Here is a 20,014-nt window from a genome sequence, read left to right on the forward strand (position 1 = left end):
GTGAGAGAGTGAGAGAGAGGAGAGAGGGAGAGAGGGAGAGAGGGAGAGAGGGAGAGAGGGAGAGAGGGAGAGAGGGAGGGAGGGAGGGAGGGAGGGAGGGAGGGAGGGAGATCATGGCAAGTACTAGAGAACACGTACTTATCTATCACTCCACTAACTTGTAAAGTCCTCACGTTTGGGCCTTTGAAACAACTACACACTTGTTCACTCTTTATTACACACATACAGTGAGCCTAACCTTATGTTGGATGTACAGAACCCAAAGATGAATGAGGTAAGAGTTCCAGCCCTTGAAAATGCATGGTCGGGACTTCCCTGGCAGTCCAGTGGTTAAGACTTTGCCTTCCAGTGCAGGGGATGCAGGTTTGATCCCTGGTCGGGGAGCTAAGATCACACATGCCTCACAGCCAAAAAGCCAACACATAAAACAGAAGCAATATTGTAACAAATTCAATAAAGACTTTAAAAATGGTACACATAAAAAAAAAATCTTTAAAAAAAAAAAGAAAAGAAAATGCATGGTCTAAGGGACACAGGCATGAAAAATAGCCAGGCAATCTAGATTGACATGGTGAAAATAAGAAATGCAAAACACCTTTAATATAACTTGAAAATCATTTAGAAATATATAACTTTACCACAGATAGATGGCATGTATTAAGGAAACAGTAACTGATTAGTTACTGGGTTTAAAATAGCTGTTGACAGACATACACTTTGAAGGCTACAGGGCGCGCTAGACCATTTGGTTAAGTGTTCTTGCCTGCCTGGTTATTATTAATTTTAAAAGGTGTGTCATGGAATAAAAAGCAAGCAATGAATTTACAGGAAAGAATGTCTCATGTGCTCAGTTGCATTTGTTTAGAAAGTCCCCAAGTACTTAACGAGCAACAGGAACTTTACCAGATCAAAGTATAGGTGACTCTTGAACAATATGAGGCGTAGGGGTGCCCACGCTCCCCACAGTTGAAAATCTGAGTATAGATGGCCCTCCGTATCCACAGATTCAATCAATGCGATGGTGCAATACTGCAGTATTTACTATTGAGAAAAATCCAAGTATAAGCAAACCTGTACAAATTCAAACCCGTGTTGTTCAAGCGTCAGCAGTAAACTGCTGATTTCATATCGCAAGCGACATTCCTTTTTTTAGTTCACTAGTTCTTTCCAAACACCACTCTTACATAATATCTGGAATAATTCTAATGAACTGCCCTCAATAAGATCCTGTGAGACAGGTCGTTCTGCTTTGCATTAAAATCCCAGCCCTTGGGACTTCCCTGGTCCCAAGGCTTGTCCCATGGACAAGACTCCATGCTCCCAACGCAGGGGGCCCAGGTTTGATCCCTGGTCAGGGAACCAGATCCCACATGCATGCTGCAACTAAGAGTTAGCATGCCACAACTAAGGAGCTGACAAGCCTCAACTAAGGAGCCCGCCTACCGCAGCTAAGACTCGGCGCAAACAATTAAAAAAAAAAAATCCCAGCCCTTGCAATCTGAGAAATATTGTTCAAAAACCCAAAATAATGTAAAAATAGTTCAAGTTTGTTAAATACAGTTCTGATACCAGTAAGGGGAATCAAAACTTCTAAAACTTTTGTTTTGTTTTCATCTACTTCTCTCATATAGCCAACTTTCCAAGGACTTCTTACAAACTGCCTAAGAAACTCTTCTTGACCTTAACCTGCTCATACATCACTCTTTTCCTCCTTTCTTCCAATACTGGGACAAAGCAAACAAAGTCTGAAGAACGGAACTGGTAAAGGCAGGACGCCTCTGGTACTGCTGGAGGTGGGGGGAAGGAGCAAGGACGCAGAAGTGATGATCCCGGGCAGGCCAAGGCGGAGGGGAAAGGCTGGCATTGTTGTCCTGTCATAAATTATAAACTTTAGAAAAGCACAGGCTGTTTCTTCTCTAGGGTGGTTTCCAGTGGTGACCACAGTGCTTGGTACAGCCTGGGGCACAAGAAGAGAGCTGCAGAAGGAATAAATGTAGGTGGGAAGCTTAGTTAGTGCATCCCTAACAGATGCTCAGAACACGGTAGCTGTGATTGTTAGTGCCATCTCAGTTTCACTGGCCATGGAGCAGGTGAGGATTTAGTTACAAACTGTGAGATAAGCATACATCCGTACTTATTCAACAAATATTTGAGTTCTTACTGTGCCATCAGCACAATGAGAGATTTCAAAAAATCCTCAAGGAGTGTACAGCTCGTCGATTGAGAGACAAATTTGTGCCAATAATATTAATACTATTCTTTTACCTGCCTATGTGTCAGTCACTCTACTAGATGCTGAGGATAAGCAGTAAACAAAACACATGAAAATCAATGCACGTAGGGTGGTATGGTCCAGCAAACACAAGCTACTACTGCTCGCAGCCAACACACTGTTCTAAGAGCTTTCGTTCATTATTATGTTTAATCTTCACAACAACCATATGAGGTGGGTACTATCCTCACCCTTGTTCACAGATGTGAAAATTGAAGGCAAGGTCAAATGGAGGAATATGGCATTATCAAGTACATACCAGAATGTGGGGTAACACAAAGGATGGACTGTTTTGCTGAAGAAGTCATCTGTCTCAGGGGCACAACAGTTGGACTGTCATGTAAGAACAGCGTTTTGCATGTTTAAAGTGTTTACACACTTAGAAATATATTGTACCATCAGACATAGTTACGGCCGGCACCTCAAGCTGCTCCCAGTGTAAGATGAAGCCCGCAAAAAATACACCATTTGGTCAATTGAAACCATTAAAAAAGTTTTTTTTTAAATTGCAGCACTTAAATATAAGGAATTATCATTGCGATTTTCCTGATTCTCTTCTGTCACTTGAGTTTTTGCATCCAGAAATGGATTGGTCTGTTAGCTTAGGTCTCAGGCATCCGAATCCAAGAGGTGACCAGGGTTGTCTCTGGTCCTCCTCTCCCCTCCCTTCCCCCAGCCCCACCCCCCACCCCGGACTGGAGCTTCTCTTCTCCTAACTCAGGAGGGGGCTGCTCCATCCGGAAGGTCAAAGGGAAGCACTTAGGGTGGCTAGTAGCTGGACTTGTCATCTGAGATCTGTCCTGACCCACACCCAGGTCTTGTTCATGTTTATTATAGGCAATATGTTCTTATCATCTGAACTTTTATCCCTTCTTACTTTGGCAGGTTGTTAATACCAATTTTGTACCTTTTCTGGTCCATCTTACTGCTTTCGTACAGTTCAAGGATACAGCTGCACCTCGAAGTGGATCAGCTGCTTGCAACATCAGGAGTAAGACTTTGAAAAGATAGTTGTAAGAACTAGAATTTGGTTCTCAGTTTTGTTGAATTTTTCTTCTGTTGCACTCACAGTCTCAGGTTAGTAAAAGTTAAAAATGTACCCGCATAAGTAAAAATTAAGAGGAAATGGTAAGATTTTAAATTAGGTTTACCCTCAGAAGGTTAATTTGCGAAACAGAGGTAGAAAGTGGCACACTTTACCTTAGTTTTTAAAACTTTTTATCCATTAAAATGGAACAGATATATCAATTTCTAGGGGTTTTTTTTTAGCTTAAGTATTATAAAAGTAACCCACTCACATAAAATGTAAACACCCCAGAAGGTAGACTGTAAGTAAGAAGTAAAAGCCCCTTGCCCCCTGCCCTAGAGCTAACCACAGCTAGCCGTTAATATTTTTATTGGAGGAATTGCTACTGTTTAGGGACTTTTAACCCCCAAATTACCATATAAATAAAACCAGTTTAAGCAACAAACCCAGAAGTATCTTCACCCACTGGCTGTTCTCTCTCAGAACACAGCTCTAGAAGGCCCTGAGCAATCCCTTACATCTCTGAGGGGTGCTTATTTATTTTGCTTCCTAGATTGGGAACACATTCTGGTAATATTTTTCATTTATTTTGGAACGAGAGAGAAACCAGTAACATTTCATCTCATTTCCACAACTCTTACCTTTAACCATAAAGATCTGAGTTACAACCAGAACACAGTCCTTAAAATAATGATAAACCAGAAAGACCGACTCAAGGTCTGGAAAACATAAAGAGAAGTATAAAATCAAGGCTGAAGAAAGTAAGAACAGAAACATACAGGCCTCAGGGGCCACAGAGCTGTAATTACTCTGGACACATCTACAAGTACAAAGTTTATAGGGGAAATTATACCCGGTAGTGCTAGACATGATATCTAGGGTGTTCTCCCAGCCAATGTCCACAAGCTACTCTATGTTATAGGTATACATGTTCTACTACTTTTTTTTTAAACCCTCTAAAGGTTATAAAAAAAAAAAAGAAAAAAAGGAAGCAGTTTTAAAAGACCTACTTAATTGGTTGAGGTTCAGGAAAGGTACATTCTCACAGGATCAGATTACAGCATAAATTGGGGCAAGTCTTCTGAAGGGCATTTTGCAATGTATCACAAATATGCTCTACAATGTTGACTACCCTTTGACCCACAACTCCTGCTGGGGATTTAGCTTAAGGAAAAGATCCCAGATTTGTGCAAAGCTTTACCTGCAATGATGTTCAGTGCAGTACTTTAATAGCAAAGCATTGGCAACCATCTTACATCCAAGAAAAGGGGAGTGGATCAATAAATTCTGATGAAGAATGGAGAGTCATCAAAGTGATGAAGCACACGATACTGACTGACATGGAAAGATGTACTGACAGATACTGGAAAGAGTGACAGTAAGAGTTAACTGTGGGATTCTGGGTGGCTTTTACTTTTGGTGTAAATATTCATAGAAATTTTGGAAATTCTCTGGTATCAGAAAAAAATATAGTTTTAAAGAGCCTCTGAGGTTAAAACCAACACACACATGTAAATTAATAAAACATGAATGACTGTGGGAAATGCTGAGAAGTATAATCTGGGGGACTTGTTCACAAACATGTACAATCTAAGTGGGGAGAAGACCCAAATTAAAAATAACAGGGACTTCCCTGGTGGTCCAGTGGCTGGGACTCCGCGCTCCCAGTGCAGGGGGTCCAGGTTCGATCCCTGGTCGGGGAACTAGATCCCGCATGCATGGGGGATCTACTAACTACAGTGGAGTTAGATCTACTAACTACAACTACTACAGTGATATGGATGAATCCAACAGACACACTGGGTGAAAGAAGGCAGACAAAATAAGCCAAACTAATTAGCGCTGCTAGAAGTCAGGAGAGCAGTTATCTTGGAGGGGACACAGTGACTGGCAGGGGCCATGAGAGGGACTCTGGGGGCCGGTCGTGGTCTACTTCTTGATCTGGGTGCTGGTTACACACGTGGGTTCAGTTTGTGACAATTTAGTGAGCTCTATACACCTAAGCAAACCTTTCAGTGTGCATATTAAAGTTCAATAAAAAGTTTTAGAAATAAGAATGGATGGGCTTCCCTGGTGGCGCAGTGATTGAGAATCTGCCTGCCGATGCAGGGGATGCGGGTTCGAGCCCTGGTCTGGGAAGATCCCACATGCCACGGAGCAACTAGGCCCGTGAGCCACAACTACTGAGCCTGTGCGTCTGGAGCCTGTGCTCCACAACAAGAGAGGCCGTGATAGTGAAAGGCCCGTGCACTGCGATGAAGAGTGGACCCCGCTTGCTGCAACTAGAGAAAGCCCTCGCACAGAAATGAAGACCCAACACAGCTAAAAATAAATAAATAAATATTAAAAAAAAAAAAAAAAAAGAATGGATAAGCAACAAGGTCCTGCTGTATAGCACAGGGAACTATTAAACCAGAATGGAAAAGGATTTTTAAAAGAATGTACATATATGTATAACTGAATCACTGTGCTGCTGTACAGCAGAAGTTAACACAGCATTGTAAATCAACTATACTTCAATAAAAATAAAAGTTTTAGAAATAAAAATATATACATTTGCAAATGTTAACAGATAAGTTAAATGAATATTTGTGCTGCTTTTATAATGATTTTTACTTTTGAAGTGCAGAATAAATACCTGTGTGGAATGTTGAGGGGAAAAAAATCCAACTGGTTGCAATTGCACAGACATTAGGTTTCCCCTGCAGGTCTGCCTGCAGCTCATTACGATAAAAGTGCAAGGCAAGAATTAATGCCTAATCCTGGAATAATGTCACAAGTGTAAACTCAAAAGCAACCTGAAACTCGGTGTCACAAGTCCAAGTGGCTCCAGCCTTCATTAAAAAGGACGTTGCTCTGTCTGCTTAGCAATGTTATTGTAGTTCTAAAACCTCTTTCCAATCAAGAAAAATGTTATGACAAGAAAGGACATTCAGTGTTTGGCTTTGTGTTTTCATTTTACCATACAAAAAGCTACAATACTGGGCTGTGCGGTTTAATATTCGATACCTGGCAACGCTTTCTGCCGCTACCTGGCACCTGATTCTTACAATCCCCTTTTTTAGTCATCATGGAGCCAAGAGCAAGTTGTCCGGTCTTCTGCAAGTCCCATTTTATCTTCAGCATACCCGAAGAAAGTAGTGTTATGGCGGGAACACATGAAGATATCAAGTAGCCTACACAACAACAACAATAAACATAAACAGCAACTGAAAGCTTCAAAAGCTAGACCTATATGCCACAGTCCACACTGGAAGCCAACCAGGCAGGGACTTTCACTTACATGTCCCCACTTAAACCCAAGTCGAGAAAATAAACCACCCTTACACAAACGAAACCTAGCACATAGGCCTAGACCGCTCGCTTTACCCAGTGAAAGAACAAAAGTACCTCATTTTCTTATTCAAAGAAAGGTTTGTTCAAAACATGTCAATGATGATGAGTTAACGATGACAAACTTCTGCGTGACATCTTAGATGACTGAAGTATGAAAATGTATTTGGTTTGTGCATTTGTTGGCCACTACAAGCTAAATTTCTATACAAAAAAGGAGAGGGATGGAGGCTGGCAGGGGAACTGGCATGTGGGCACTGGTCTCTCACAGACTTTGGGCCTCACCTTCTCAATGGTATACAAGATCCATGTCCACCTAGACGGCTGATGTACACTTCGAATGAAACACAGTGTCAAGGGAGGGAGAGGGGAGACTGGCACAGGACAGGTGCTAACGAAATTAATTAAATGTCCATTTATTCAACAAATATGTACACCTACTAGGTACCAGGAATTGTTCTAATTGCTCAGAACACAACCAAACAAAGCTTCTTTCCTTTGGGAGCTCACATTCTAGTTGGAGTAGGAATAAACATATATGATAAGTAAATATATATTACATGCTAAGGTCATAAGCACTGTGGGGAGTGGGGGAAGGTAAAGTAGGCTTAGGTGGGACTGGGAGATGGATGGCATCATCTGGGATTTTAAAGCTGTTTGAGTGGGACTCTGAGAAGGTGGCATTTAAACAAAGACCTCTGTGTCCCCTTCCCCATCACTGCTGCTTCAGCAAGATTAATGTAGGGGTGACATCCCTGGATGACATCACATCCAGCCCTCCTCAACTTCCTAAGACCAACAGTTCTAACTTCTAGGAAGGTTGTGGTTACTTTTTGCGTGTGTGTGGTTACTTTTAATTAAGGGTTTTTTTTGAACTTTACTTCTTCCTTGTACCACTAAAGCACGTACTCATTAGAAAACCATACAAAATCACAAGCAAGCTGCTGTGGGAAAATTATGGGCATAGTATAGGCTGAAGAGTGGGGAGGGAGAGGGATCTTTGGCTTAATTCTAATTAGCAACAGTAACACTACCTGACATTTTGGGACTTACTACCATTTGTTTGTGACGCCATAAAATACACATCTTCCCGGGATTTAGCATGGCTCTCCAGTAATCATTTGTCTAAGTATACATTTTAGAAAACTCAGCAAATGTTTAAATAAATATTTAAAGGTATTTGATACTGCATACAGAGGATCACACCACTTTATAATTCCTCCTTTTCTCTAAAGTATTCCTTTTTTTCAAAGTTAGAAAAATTTGAGTATTAAAAAAAAATCTAAAACCCATGTAAGTCATAAAATCTCATTTGCAGGTGGCTTTTGTAAACACACCTGGTTAGGTTGTGTTTCTATTAGTAAAACATTCTGGTTTGCCAGGTAACATAAAGGAGACCTCTTTTCTAGGTTCATCAACACTGCAGGAAGATTTTTACCATATTAAACTTAAATTGTTTTCAGCTTTCGTCTTTGTGGGGTGGGGGAGGGGAAGAACCCAAAGAGGAGGTGGTGAAAGGATGGTGGGCTTTCAATCAGACCTGTGAACATAAAATTTCACTGTGCATTTCCATCATAGTCAAAGCGTGAGCTAGCAGCATCCACTTCATAGATTACATATAAACTTGTTATCTGGAGCTGTAAATTATTATCCCACCATCCCAACCTAAAGATGACCCCAAACATTAACGAGGAAATGGTGATTAAAGTCAGTCAATAAACATCTGTGAGCTTTTTGTATCTTTTAAGACACCTGGGAGTAGAAAGCAATAAGGTACTGGTCTCTAATCTTCAGTGTATTATAGCCTTTCAAAATATGAAAATGATTTACAATGCTTTATGTCTATAAATACACATAACCAAAACTATAAAATCCACACTTTTTCCCTCCTGCCTCAGTTCTTTGAGTAATGCGACATTGGCATTTGTGGCACTGTAATTCACTTGAGTACAGTCCCTCCACTGAGTCACCACTAAAAGTGAAAGTCAGGAAGAATTGGGAGAAAAAGCAGAGAAGAGTGACTTCAGGATTGCATGCCAGAGTTGGTATCTCAGGTTGGAAAGATTTATGTGTCTGTGTTTTGGAGGCAGGAGGAGCACAACTCCACTCAAATTTGCAATGATCTGCATTCCTCACAAAAGTACAGTTTTACCGTCCTTAACTGGACAGTCATCAGAGTAGCCACTACTCCCAAGTCCAAGAGTAAAAATGTTATATTTACACACTTTATCAACATGCCCCACTTCCTACCCCACCATCTTCAGGATCATTTAAATATTAAACAATCTCAACCCAAAGGTAAAACTTTAACATTCAAATTTCTGGGATTTCTAAAAACTGCCCTCTATTAAGGAAACATGAACAAGGAACGGATTTTGGTCACATTTACTTACTGAGCCCCCAAATACCATGACAACTGTACCTACTGTATCTACCTATGCAGTATAATCTACATATGACAGTATTTGTGTATCCAGATGAAGGGAACCAATCTTTTAAACTTCGAAGGATTATGAAACTATTTTCATGCTTTTATTCTTAGCCAACAAAAGTCAATAAACTCTGATTTCAGGAATTCACTCAGACCTTGCAAAACTAGAAACTAAATTTTAGGGTTAAAAAAAAAAAACTATAAAAAATGACCCAACTGTGGGTCTTAAAAATGGCTACAAATGAATTTAGAGAACTTGAGTTCCATGAGCCTAAGCCGAATTAAAACAAAAGTTGTTTTGTATTCTATTAATATCAGATGATTAAACACATATCTTATTTCAACTGGAATTCATTTATAAGTACTTAAACTTACTAAACTGGCCACTAATCCTAAAACTGTTCGTTTCTGGAAACATTCGCTCGTAATAAGTGAAAGTTAAGAGAATGACCATCGACGCATTCCTTGAGGTTAGGTCTATTTTATTCAAACCTCGGGCGTTCTTTGACTCCCATAACCTCACAAAATAATCGACGTCTAAAAAGCCAAGCTGAACTTAAAGCTGTGTGAGGCAGGGTCTCAGAGGGAGCGCCCCCCGGAGGCCCCCGCGCCGAGCTCAGCTCACCTGGCGCTTGTTAATTACCTGGGAGTTTCCCCCCTACATTCTCAGAGGAAACTCGAGCTTGGCTCTTTGCTCTCCGAGAGCTTAATCGCCGCAGCCACGCCGGCGCGGTCACCGACCCCAAGGAGAAGCTGGGGAGGAGGACGCGCCCCAGGGGCGACACAAGACGCCCCCGCCCCCAACTCTCCCCACAGACGTTTGCTTGTGAAATGTGTAATCTGTTGGGCGTCTCCAGCGCTGGGAGGGGAGAGGAGGGGGAGGGGAGAAGGGGAGAGGATGGGGGAGGGAAGGATATTCCCGCGTAAAGTCCCCTCCTCACCCCGAAGGTGAAAAATCCCGACCGTCTCCCCCGGCGAGGACTGCCGGCCGCCGGCGGGGCCTCCCCGCTTCCCCGGCCTCGAACCCCCTTGCCTCCACTGTCCCCGGGACTCCCGCCCTCGAACCCCGAACCCCGGCACTCCCAGGGTCCTGGGCCGCCCCGGGCCAGCTTACCCGGTAGGTGCTCTCCGTGAGCCGGTTCACCTCCTCCGGCCCCCGCGACATGGCTGCAGCCGCCGGGCTGGCGAGCGCGGGAGAACGCGGCCGGGCCTCGTGGCCGCCCGACCCTGGGCGGCGGGAGCGCCGGGGTGCGGCTGAGGGGCCCTCGAGGGTCAGCCGCCTCCACAGCCGTCGGCCGGGGAGTGCAGGCGCGCGCCTCCGCGTCCGAAACGTCAAAACTTGCAGCGCTACCGCCACCGCCGCAGCCGCCCTGGAGGACCTCAGGAGAAGCGGCCCAACCCTTCTGGAGCGAGCAGGGCTGGCCAAGCGGCCCCACCTGAGGCGGGCGGGGTGGGCGGGGCGGCCGCGAGGCGGGGCGGCCCGAGTGGGCGGGACTACCCCACCTGAGGCGGCAGGGGCAGTGGGAAGGAGGCGGGCCGAGCGGGCGGCCCGTGGTGGGCGGGTCAGTGAGGCCCGTGTGGGCGGGGCAGAGGCGCGCTGAGCCAAGTGAGCCGAGCAAATCTTCTTGAGGCGGTGGGTGGGCGGAGTGTAGCGGCCCCCATGTGGGCGGGGCGAAGGTGAGCTGGGGCAACTGTCCCCACCTGAGGCGCACTGGGCCGCTGGGGCGCTGGGGCCCGGACCCCGCGAGGCTGTTCTGCTTGGAGACCATACCGAAGTTCGTCAGGCCTTTGTGGTCCTAGAGCCCTGTAGTGCCCCTCTCAGTGCGGGCGACGAATGCCCTGACACCCACGCTCTCCGCGGGCGCTACCCCCAGCTGCCTTTTGGGGTCTCGGAAAGAGGGTCCCACGTCCCCCAGTTGTATTGATTTCCCTGCTTGACCCCTTCCTGCGCACCCGTGTCCCTGACCTCAAAGATCTGCGGGACCCCAAGACATAGGCTCTCATAGGTGAAGGAAAGGGGCTGCCACTGGCAGCCCTTTTTGGAAGCTCCTGATATATGAAAAAATTAATAAATGCCACGATCTGGTTACAGAAATAGCAGTACGTTTTTAAACTTTGCTCTAAGAAGGACCTTTAATTCAATGCGATGTAACCGTGCTATTCACAAGATCGTGCTATTCACAAGATCGAGATTTAGAAGACCGTGGTGAGTGCAGGTGTTGTGGAGTAACTCCCCGTTCTGTCTCCATCCCAGCCTCAGCCCAGACCCTGAGGATCCAGAAAAGTTTCCCGTTTTCCGAGCGGGAAGCACGGCTTCGTATCTGAGACACTCACCCAACAGGGCAGGAGATCTTATGCTGGATTTTAAAAACTTCTATCTGGGTGCAATTTCATCTTTTATGGGCTTGTTAGGTCATGAGGCTTCTAAACTGCTCCTGTTATAAAATTCACTGGGAAATGTACACAAAGAAAGCACTGTGTGACCTAGGTGGGAACACCAGAGCATGAGATGCAGCTGGACTTAGAACCAACAACTTGGACTCTGGGACAATGTTATCAGGCTTTGCAAGCTATAAAGCATATCATGCTTGGGAACCAAAAGGTTATGTGTCCTTGGGTGTTGGGGGAAATAACACAACAGCCCTAGGCTTCAGGCAGTGGAAGCAGCTGCCTCTTTCCTAACAGGTTTCTAGCATTTGACTCATAAGATTTGCCAGGTGGGTTTTATTTGCCATATTGAGTGAACTGATGACCGTATCATTATCACCGTTACCTATTGGGCTCTTCAAGGATGTCTGTCGGTTTTTATTTAAACTTGAAAATCGCTGCCTTAACTTTGCAGGTCAGGTTGGTTACCTTTTGTTTTAGAACCTCCCTCTGTGCCTTCTCATGAATGGGGTCATTTCACCCTTTGCTGCAAGGCAGTCAGCCGAGGAGCCGGAAAGAGAGCAGAGGCTTAACCTTTAACACCCCACAGCTCAGCATTGTGGTTTGGGGCAATTAATAAACCACCATAAAACCAGCACATACCTCAGATGGCCCAGTTTGATTTCCAAGGTTGGAATTTGATTGAAGGACCAGGTTCACAGTTGTATGCACATCTTCAAACAGATATTTAACTGTCATATTGAACTCTTTAGAAGTCTTAGAGGATGGTCAGCTCTTGGTCTCTACCGACATCAGGACTAGGGCCACTCAGTCCCAAATAACAGGAGAGTATTGATTATCTGCTCTGTGCCAGGGGCTCTCCTGGGGGCAGGAGGAGTGCAGAGCGTACTGGCCTTGACCCAAGCCTTTCATACATGTGCAGGAGGTAGAATTTAAGGAGGACTGCAATGAAAGCTGTAGTAGAGGTACAGTCAAATGTGCTATAGGTTTAAAAAGATGGGCGCACTCTCCAAAGGCCATTTGTATTAGGCTCTTCAGGTGTGTGGTTTCATGCAAACTTGAAAACCCTCAGTCTTAGTTGTTCTGAGATTTCATGATGCTCAGCGTGAAGTAAAGTGAATCAATAGAAAGGAATGACTCAGGAGAAGGTGAGAGGCAGATTCTGCCTGCTGAGAAAGCACTGCAGCTGCTCTCCAACTGCCCGGAACCCCGGCCCGAAGGGCTGACCTGGCCTCAGAGGAGATCAGCTCCACACCTTCAGGGGCAGGCAACCAAGCTTTCCTCTCTTAGCTCCTGCTTGCGTTTAAATAACCAAAAATCCTGTTTATGTTAACAAAAGTTGTAAGATGCAATTGCCGGTGACAACATCAATAAGATTTTGAAAGCCCCACTCCAAACTGTCTCTTGTTTTGAGGTTTATGCCTTTTTGTTTTTGGCCGTGTCGTGCAGCTTGTAGGATCTTAGTTCCCCGACTGGTGCCCCCTGCATTGGGAGCACAGTCTTAAATTAACCACTGGACCACCAAGGAAGTCCAAGGTTTATGCCTTCTTCTGAACTTACTGTGGGGCCTGCCAATGGGCTCTCTGCCTTGATGGGTGCCCTGGGATGTCCACAAGAATTCCACTATGTTTTGTGACCGAAGGGGTCCAAGCCGATAATAGTAATTTGGGGCAAATTACCATTTAAAGACCCAGAGATTAGATGTGGCTTTAAGTGTTCCTATTCTGAAAAAGCAAATGTAAATTGAAAACTCACTTGCCTTTCTGTAACTTCCTTCCAATCCAAGCAACACTCACTTCTCCAGCATGCCAAATTTATTTCTGCTGTAGAGTTGGGTTTTTTTTTCCCCTAAGTTCCCCAACCAGGGATTGAGCCATGCCCTCGGCAATGAAAGCACAGAGTCCTAACCACTGGACTGCCAGGGAATTTCCCTGCTGTAGAGCTTTTCACTAGCTGTTCCCTCTGCCTAGAATGTTCTCCCCACTACAGTATTTCCCTGTAATGTGGATTTCAGCCTACAGGGACCTTCCTTCACAACCACTACATCTGCTTTCTGTCTCAGTAAATTTGCCTATTATGAACATTTCATATAAATGGAATCATACCATATATGGTTGTTACAATTGGTTTCTTTCACTTAGTACAGAGTTTTCAAGGTTCATCCTTGTTGTAGCATCTAACACTACATCATTCCTTTTGATTGCCGAATAATATTCCATTGTATGGATAAACCACATTTGTTTATGCATTCATCCATTGATGGACATTCAGGTTGTTTCCACTTTTGGCTATTGTGAATAATACTGCTGTGACCATTGGTGTATAAGTTTTTGTGTGGATGTATATTTTCACTTCTTTTATGTACATGCATGGGAGTAGATTTGCTGGGTCATAAGGTCATTGTGTGCTTAACATTTTTAAGAATCACCAAACTGTTTTTCAAAGTGGCTGCATCATTTTACATTTCCACCAGCAATGTATGAGCGTTCCACATCTTTGCCAACACTTGTTATTGTCTTTCTTTTTGATTATAGCTATCCTACAGGGTTTGAATTGTGGTTTTCATTTGCATTTCCCTAGTGGCTAATGATGTTGAGCGTTTTTCATGTACTTCTTGTATATCATCTTTGGAGAAATGTCTATTCAGATCCTTGGCCCGTTTTTAAAGTGTTATTTTATCTTCTTATTGAGTCATCAGAGTTCTTTATTTATTCTGGATACAAGTCCCTTATCAGATACATAGATTCACAAATATTTTCTCCTTTTCTATGGGTTGTCCTTTGAAGCACAAAAACATTTTAAGTCCTATTTATCTATTTTTTTCCTTCTGTTGCTTTTGATTTTGGTGTCATATCTAAAAAACCATTGCCTAACCCAAGGTCACAAAGATTTACCCCTATATTTTCTTCTAATAGTTTTAGGTCTATGATTCATTTTGAGTTAATTTTGGGGTGTAGTATAAGAAGAGGTCCAATTTCATCCTTTAGCCTGTGGATATCCAGTTGTTCTAGCACCATTTGTTGAAAAGATGATTCTTTTCCCCATTGAATTGTCTTGGCACTCTTATAAAAAGCCACTTGAGGGCTTCCCTGGTGGCGCAGTGGTTGAGAGTCCGTCTGCCAATGCAGGGGACATGGGTTCGTGCCCCAGTCGGGGAAGATCCCACATGCCACAGAGCGGCTGGGCCCATGAGCTATGGCCGCTGAGCCTGTGCGTCCGGAGCCTGTGCTCCACAACGGGAGAGGCCACAACGGTGAGAGGCCCACGTACCGCAAAAAAAAAAAAAAAAAAAAAGCCACTTGACCGTAAATGTAAGGGTTTATTTCTTGACTTTCAATTCTGCTCAATTGATCTATACATCTATCCTACCACGACACTGCCATACTGTCTTCATTACTGTAGCTTTGTAGTAAGTTTTGAAATTGGGAAGTGTGAGTCCTCCAACTTTGTCTTTTTGTTTGTTTGTTTTTTGTCTTTTTCAAGATTGTTTTGGCTACCCTGGGTGCCTTGTACTTCCAAATCAGTTTTAGGATTTGCTTGTTAGTTTATGCAGGAAAAGCATCAGGAATTTTGATAAGGATTTTATTAAATCTGTAGATCAGTTTGGGAAGTATTATTATCTTAACCATATTATACCTTCTGATCTATGAACACAGAATGTCTTTCCTTTTATTTAGGTCTTCCTTCATTTCTTTAAACAATGTTTTATAGTTTTCAGAGTACAACTTTTATACTTTTGCTCAATTTATTCCTAAGTATTTTATCTTTTGGATGCTATTATAAGTGAGATTGTTTTCTTATTTTCATTTTCAGACTGTTCATTGCGAGTGTACAGAAATATAATTGATTCTTGTAACCTGCAATATTGCTGAACTTGTTCATTAGTTCTAGTAGTTAGACTGAGGAAATTCCCTTCTATTCCTAGTTTATGGAGAGTTATCATCATGAAAGAGTGTTGGATTTTGTCAAATGCTTTTTCTTTGTCTATTGAGATGATCATGTGTTTTTTGACCTTTATTCTGCGGATTTGGTGTATTACAATGACTGATTTTTATGTGTTGAATCCACCTTGCATTCCTGGGATAAATTCCACTTAGTCATGGTATATAATACTTTTATCGTTGCTGGATTCAGTTTGCTAGTATTTTGTTGATGACTCGTGTCTATATTCATAGGGGATATTGGTATATTGTTTTCTTGTGATGGCTTTGAATGGTTTTTATATTAGGGTAATACCAGCTCTATAGAAGGAGTTGGGAAGTGTTCCCTCATCTTCTATTTTTTGGAAGAGTTTACGAAGAACTGGTATTTATTTTTCTTTAAACGTTTAGTAGAATTCATCAGTGAAACCATCTAGGTCTGAACTTTGCTTTGTGAGAAATTTCAAAATTACTAATCCAATCTCTTGCTATAGATCTTTCAGTTTATTTTTTAGAGTGTTATTTCCTTAGGTTTCTATTCCTTCATGTCTTTCATCATTTACGATATTACTTTATAGTCTCTACCAGATAATTCTGTGTGGTTTTTGTTTGTTTGTTTAATCTTGCCGGGTTTGGTTGTTTATTGTTTCTTTCATCCATGGTTGTATCTGCTGATTCTCTGGCATGGTGGATCCATTATTTCCTTACCTATTTTGGTAATTTTTAATTATGAGGTCATCTTTTGTAGTGATCCATTTGTCATTAGGAACCCCATGTGACCTGAATTGTAAAGTATTCCTCCAGAAGTGTTTTGTATTTGTTCCTGCCAGGTACTCCAAGGAGCTCCCCCAGCAGACTGTAAAATTCAGACTCTGCGCCTGCCCCATGTCACAGGCTTGGGCTGTTAATTTCTCTTGGGATATATATATTTTTTCTGTTCAAGACCCCAGTTAAGTCAAATTTCCATGTCCTCCCCCGGGCCAATAAGTATTTAAGTATTTTTGAGTGCCCCTCTTATTGACACGTGGTCTTTTGAGGGTCCCACTGTGTGAATGGGTCTTAGTGTCTGCTCTCCTTTTTACACAGTCCTTATGTAGGTAAAACACCTAACATTCAAAACACCTGAACATTTGGGTCCATTTCCAGCTCCCATACTCCCATCCACACCCCTAAGAGCTGCCATATCCTCTGTTCCAGGGCTTGGTTTTCTTCCCTTTGTGTTTTTGGTATCTGTTTTCCTTTTTTCTTGCAAACTCAGCTATGTATTAACATATTTTTCCTACGTTTAACCTATAATTTAAAGTATTTGTAGCTGGAGAAATTCTGGGTCAGTCAGCCAGAAACCTAAAAGGGCCTTTGTAGTTTCCTTGTGAGACTGCTTATGGAGTGATAAAGGCTGGGCGAGCAGGAAGGATCGTGTACCAGTCTGCCTCTATCTGTATGTGGGCCTGGGCAAGGCATTTTTCACTTCTTGGTCTCAGTTTTTTTCACCTCTGTAATAGGGTAGTTGGTCTTCAAGTTACTTTTAGTTCTAAAATTGTTTTTTTTGTTTTTTTTTTTTAACTTCTGTCCACAGTGCTGATTCTGAAGTCTTTCTTTTTCTCTAGGTGCAGGTTGGCCTCTGTAAAGAGAGGCTCTTTGCCAGAGGCCAAGATAACCTGAGCATTCTTTATTTTTCCAAGGGCAGAAAGGGAGACACTGGTCTGTTGTCCTGAAAACACCACAGTGAGTTGGCTTCACGGGGAAATGGCCAATCTGTGGAAGTGGATCTGCCTGGCCTATCTTCTTCTGCCTTGTCTTGATTTTTCCATGGGAAAGCATCAGCAGAGAGAGCTCCAGACTTTCTTTTCCTAAGCAGATTTGTTTTCTGTGTTTAGCAAATTCCAAACATCGACCACATCTGCAAGTTTCCTTTTTGTAGGACTTAAATCGTTGCTGGGTATGCCCAATATTTTCCCTTGATAAACAAGCGCAGTAAGTTCTGGAACAATTTTACCTTCACTTGGGAATTTTTCTGAGAGAGAAGACTTGGGGAAAGATGCTCTGAAGTGCTTTTACAGAAATCTATTGAGCCAGATAAGCAATTCTCATTTCCTTCCCTGTCCCTGCTGTGAAGCCACAAGGAAAACACCTGGATTGTCAAGCAGTTCCACAACGTGAACAGCAGGGGGCGCTGAGGGGTGGAATAGAAGGGAATATTCTTTTCCACCAGGATGATCTGTCTTTCAATGTTTCAATTCTCTTTCAGGGAGAGCAGAAGCCTGTCTCTGATGAACTTTTTTTTTTTGTCTGCAAGCCCACTTATCACACACCCGTCTTTGTATCCATGTGCCTGCTGGGTACCACCTCATCACATGGGGCCCCTTCACCTTTGGGCCCTGGCATTACCAGTGAATTTGTTTCCAGACCAGCTCAGACCTCTGTAACCTTTCTCTCTGTCTACACGATGCCTCTGCTCTGACTGTGAATTTCCATGGATCTATGAGAGCAATAAACGATGAGAGAATGCAACCTTTTACTAAAAGGGGAAGTATTATCCCCATGGATCTTGAAATTCAGCACAAAGTGAAAATTTCCATTAGGCAAATGCATACAATTATAAATAATTAAGCAAAGGCCTTGAGTAGTAATTTATGTGTTTCTTTAAAAATGTCCCCAACCTACTGACATTGACCAGGAAGTACAAGAAATCTTGAGAATCAATGGAAACTCTGCTGAGTGCTAAAGGCAGACTTTGCCACGTAAGCCGGTTTGTAATGTCCCATTAGTATCCAATGACTATAAAACTTTTAGGATGCGTTTGGCTATGGTGTCAGGCGGTACCTGGAGCCCAGAAGTAGGAGTCACAGATTCATGGTAGAAAGAGCTTTGCTATTTTAATACTCTCAATAGGATGCACTTAACAATGAAAAGCATGCATTCTAGGCTTCATCTGTTGTGTTTACAGATATTGAAAGTCTATAGTTGCTATAACCTTGGTAAGGCAACAAGCAGGCACATAACGGCAAGTCTTCTACTATGTGGGCTGGAGTTGGGAATGGCAGAATAGACACAGTTCTGGCCAAAGAGATGAAGTAAACAAAGATCTGCTGAGGGGGAAAAAGCAAAAGAGTTGGGGGTTCAGGCAGCCATTTGCTTGGCTCCCTAATAGCTTCCCAGAAAGCAGATGTGACTTCGGTGCTGCCATCTTCCAAGCTCGAATTAGCAGACGAGACTGACATCAACAAACTGAGATTGGCAAGTGGAGAGAGAGAGAAAAGGAGGACCCGACAGTATCAGTGAGCACAGAGTTTTCTGTTCTTTGTTGCTGAAAGCATTCCTAAAGTGACGTACATTGTCATTAAAATTTGGGAGAATTTGAGATTGTGTTGAAGTCAACAAACACAAATGAACCTTCAAATGAAAAATCCAAATGGTGAAAAAGAGCTTCTTGAAACTTTAAATATATTTACATTTCTTCATCTGGGGGGATGACCATCTTTTGGAGAGAAAACAAAAAAGACCCATGGACTGTCAAATAAGAACGTGATTATAGAGACCAAAGGGGGAGAATGTTATTAAAATTGGGACTCTCTTGGAAAATCCCCTATTGTGAGTTTATATCCTTAGGCCACTTTCCAAGAGCACTTTTATTTTACTTAAATTGAAGAACACAATTTTACACCCACTTTTCCAAGAGACACATTTCTGAATCATTTTTCAAAGTTGGCAAATAAAAACCGTGTAGAGATAAATCCCCTGCTTTGCTTTTGAGTCAGCCATTGTTCCCACCAAACAACAACGATGACAATATCCCCAGGGGCCCTGAGTAGAAAAGTCTTCATGCATTATTGTTAACTAAAATAATAGAACCATCTCTAGGGCTGTAATTGAGTTCATAATTCTTGGAAGATTTTTCCCATAGTAGCAGCTTTCTTCTAAACGCGAAAGGAGATGAGATTTTGGCACAGAATATCAGAGCTTCTGAGGTCACGAAACATTTGGATCTTTGATATTAAGCAGACAAAATATTTGGGTGTATTTCCTTTCCTTCTGACTGAGCTAGATGTTGGGTTATCGGGTTGACCCTTGGGTGTAGACTCAACGGATTCTTCCTCCATGTAGAAACAGCAGCTGGGAAAAAGGAACAGCGTTTGTGCCTTGTAATGTTGCCAGGCTGTTGTCAGCCTGACTCGACATCGGGGTAGCCCTAGGCTCCTGAGGCCTGTCCCCACTGTGACTTGGTGACAGGGGTCTCCTGCTGCCATTGAAATGGGACAGGGCACCAGGATGGTGTGCCTGACATGGCGGGAAGGGAGTTGGATGGTAGGCCGGGTGAATTTCATTTCTGTTTAGTGATAACAGTCCCTATGTGACTTGGAGCAAGTCACATCCTGTCCCTGGGCCTCCATGTCCTGGTAGATCGGAATGAGGGTGGACAGTCCTGCAGATGACCCCGAGGGCAGCGAGAGGCCTCTTTTGTGGCATTTCTCTAGAGACGCAGCTACCCGGCCAGGCTCCCTCTCAGAATACACAGGAGCGAGAAGCAGCTGTGTAGGCCAGCCGGTCACCCTGTCCTGGGACTGCTGGCTGAAGGGAGGTCACGGGTTCACATTCTGAGGCTGCAGCCTGCCCCTCCCCCCCCCTGCCAGGCTGCCTTTGCT

The 20,014-nt window shown here is 43.2% G+C and overlaps 1 protein-coding gene across 6 annotated transcripts in view; it reads right to left on the reverse strand.

The window, feature by feature from the left end:
• Positions 1–20,014, reverse strand: part of BAIAP2L1 (BAR/IMD domain containing adaptor protein 2 like 1) — a 107,315-nt gene that overhangs the window by 79,664 nt on the left and 7,637 nt on the right. Inside the window, exon 1 of one of the 6 annotated variants that reach the window (XM_030846136.2) lies at positions 10,178–10,451. The exons of the other annotated variants lie outside the window; for them this stretch is intronic. Within the exon in view, the coding sequence (XP_030701996.1) occupies positions 10,178–10,228 (51 nt within the window). The 5' untranslated portion in view covers positions 10,229–10,451. Of the gene's footprint in view, positions 1–10,177; positions 10,452–20,014 lie in introns of those variants that run through there. 6 annotated transcript variants of the gene reach the window in all.

Source organism: Globicephala melas, chromosome 15, assembly GCF_963455315.2.
Source record: "Globicephala melas chromosome 15, mGloMel1.2, whole genome shotgun sequence".
Lineage (NCBI taxonomy): Eukaryota > Metazoa > Chordata > Mammalia > Artiodactyla > Delphinidae > Globicephala > Globicephala melas.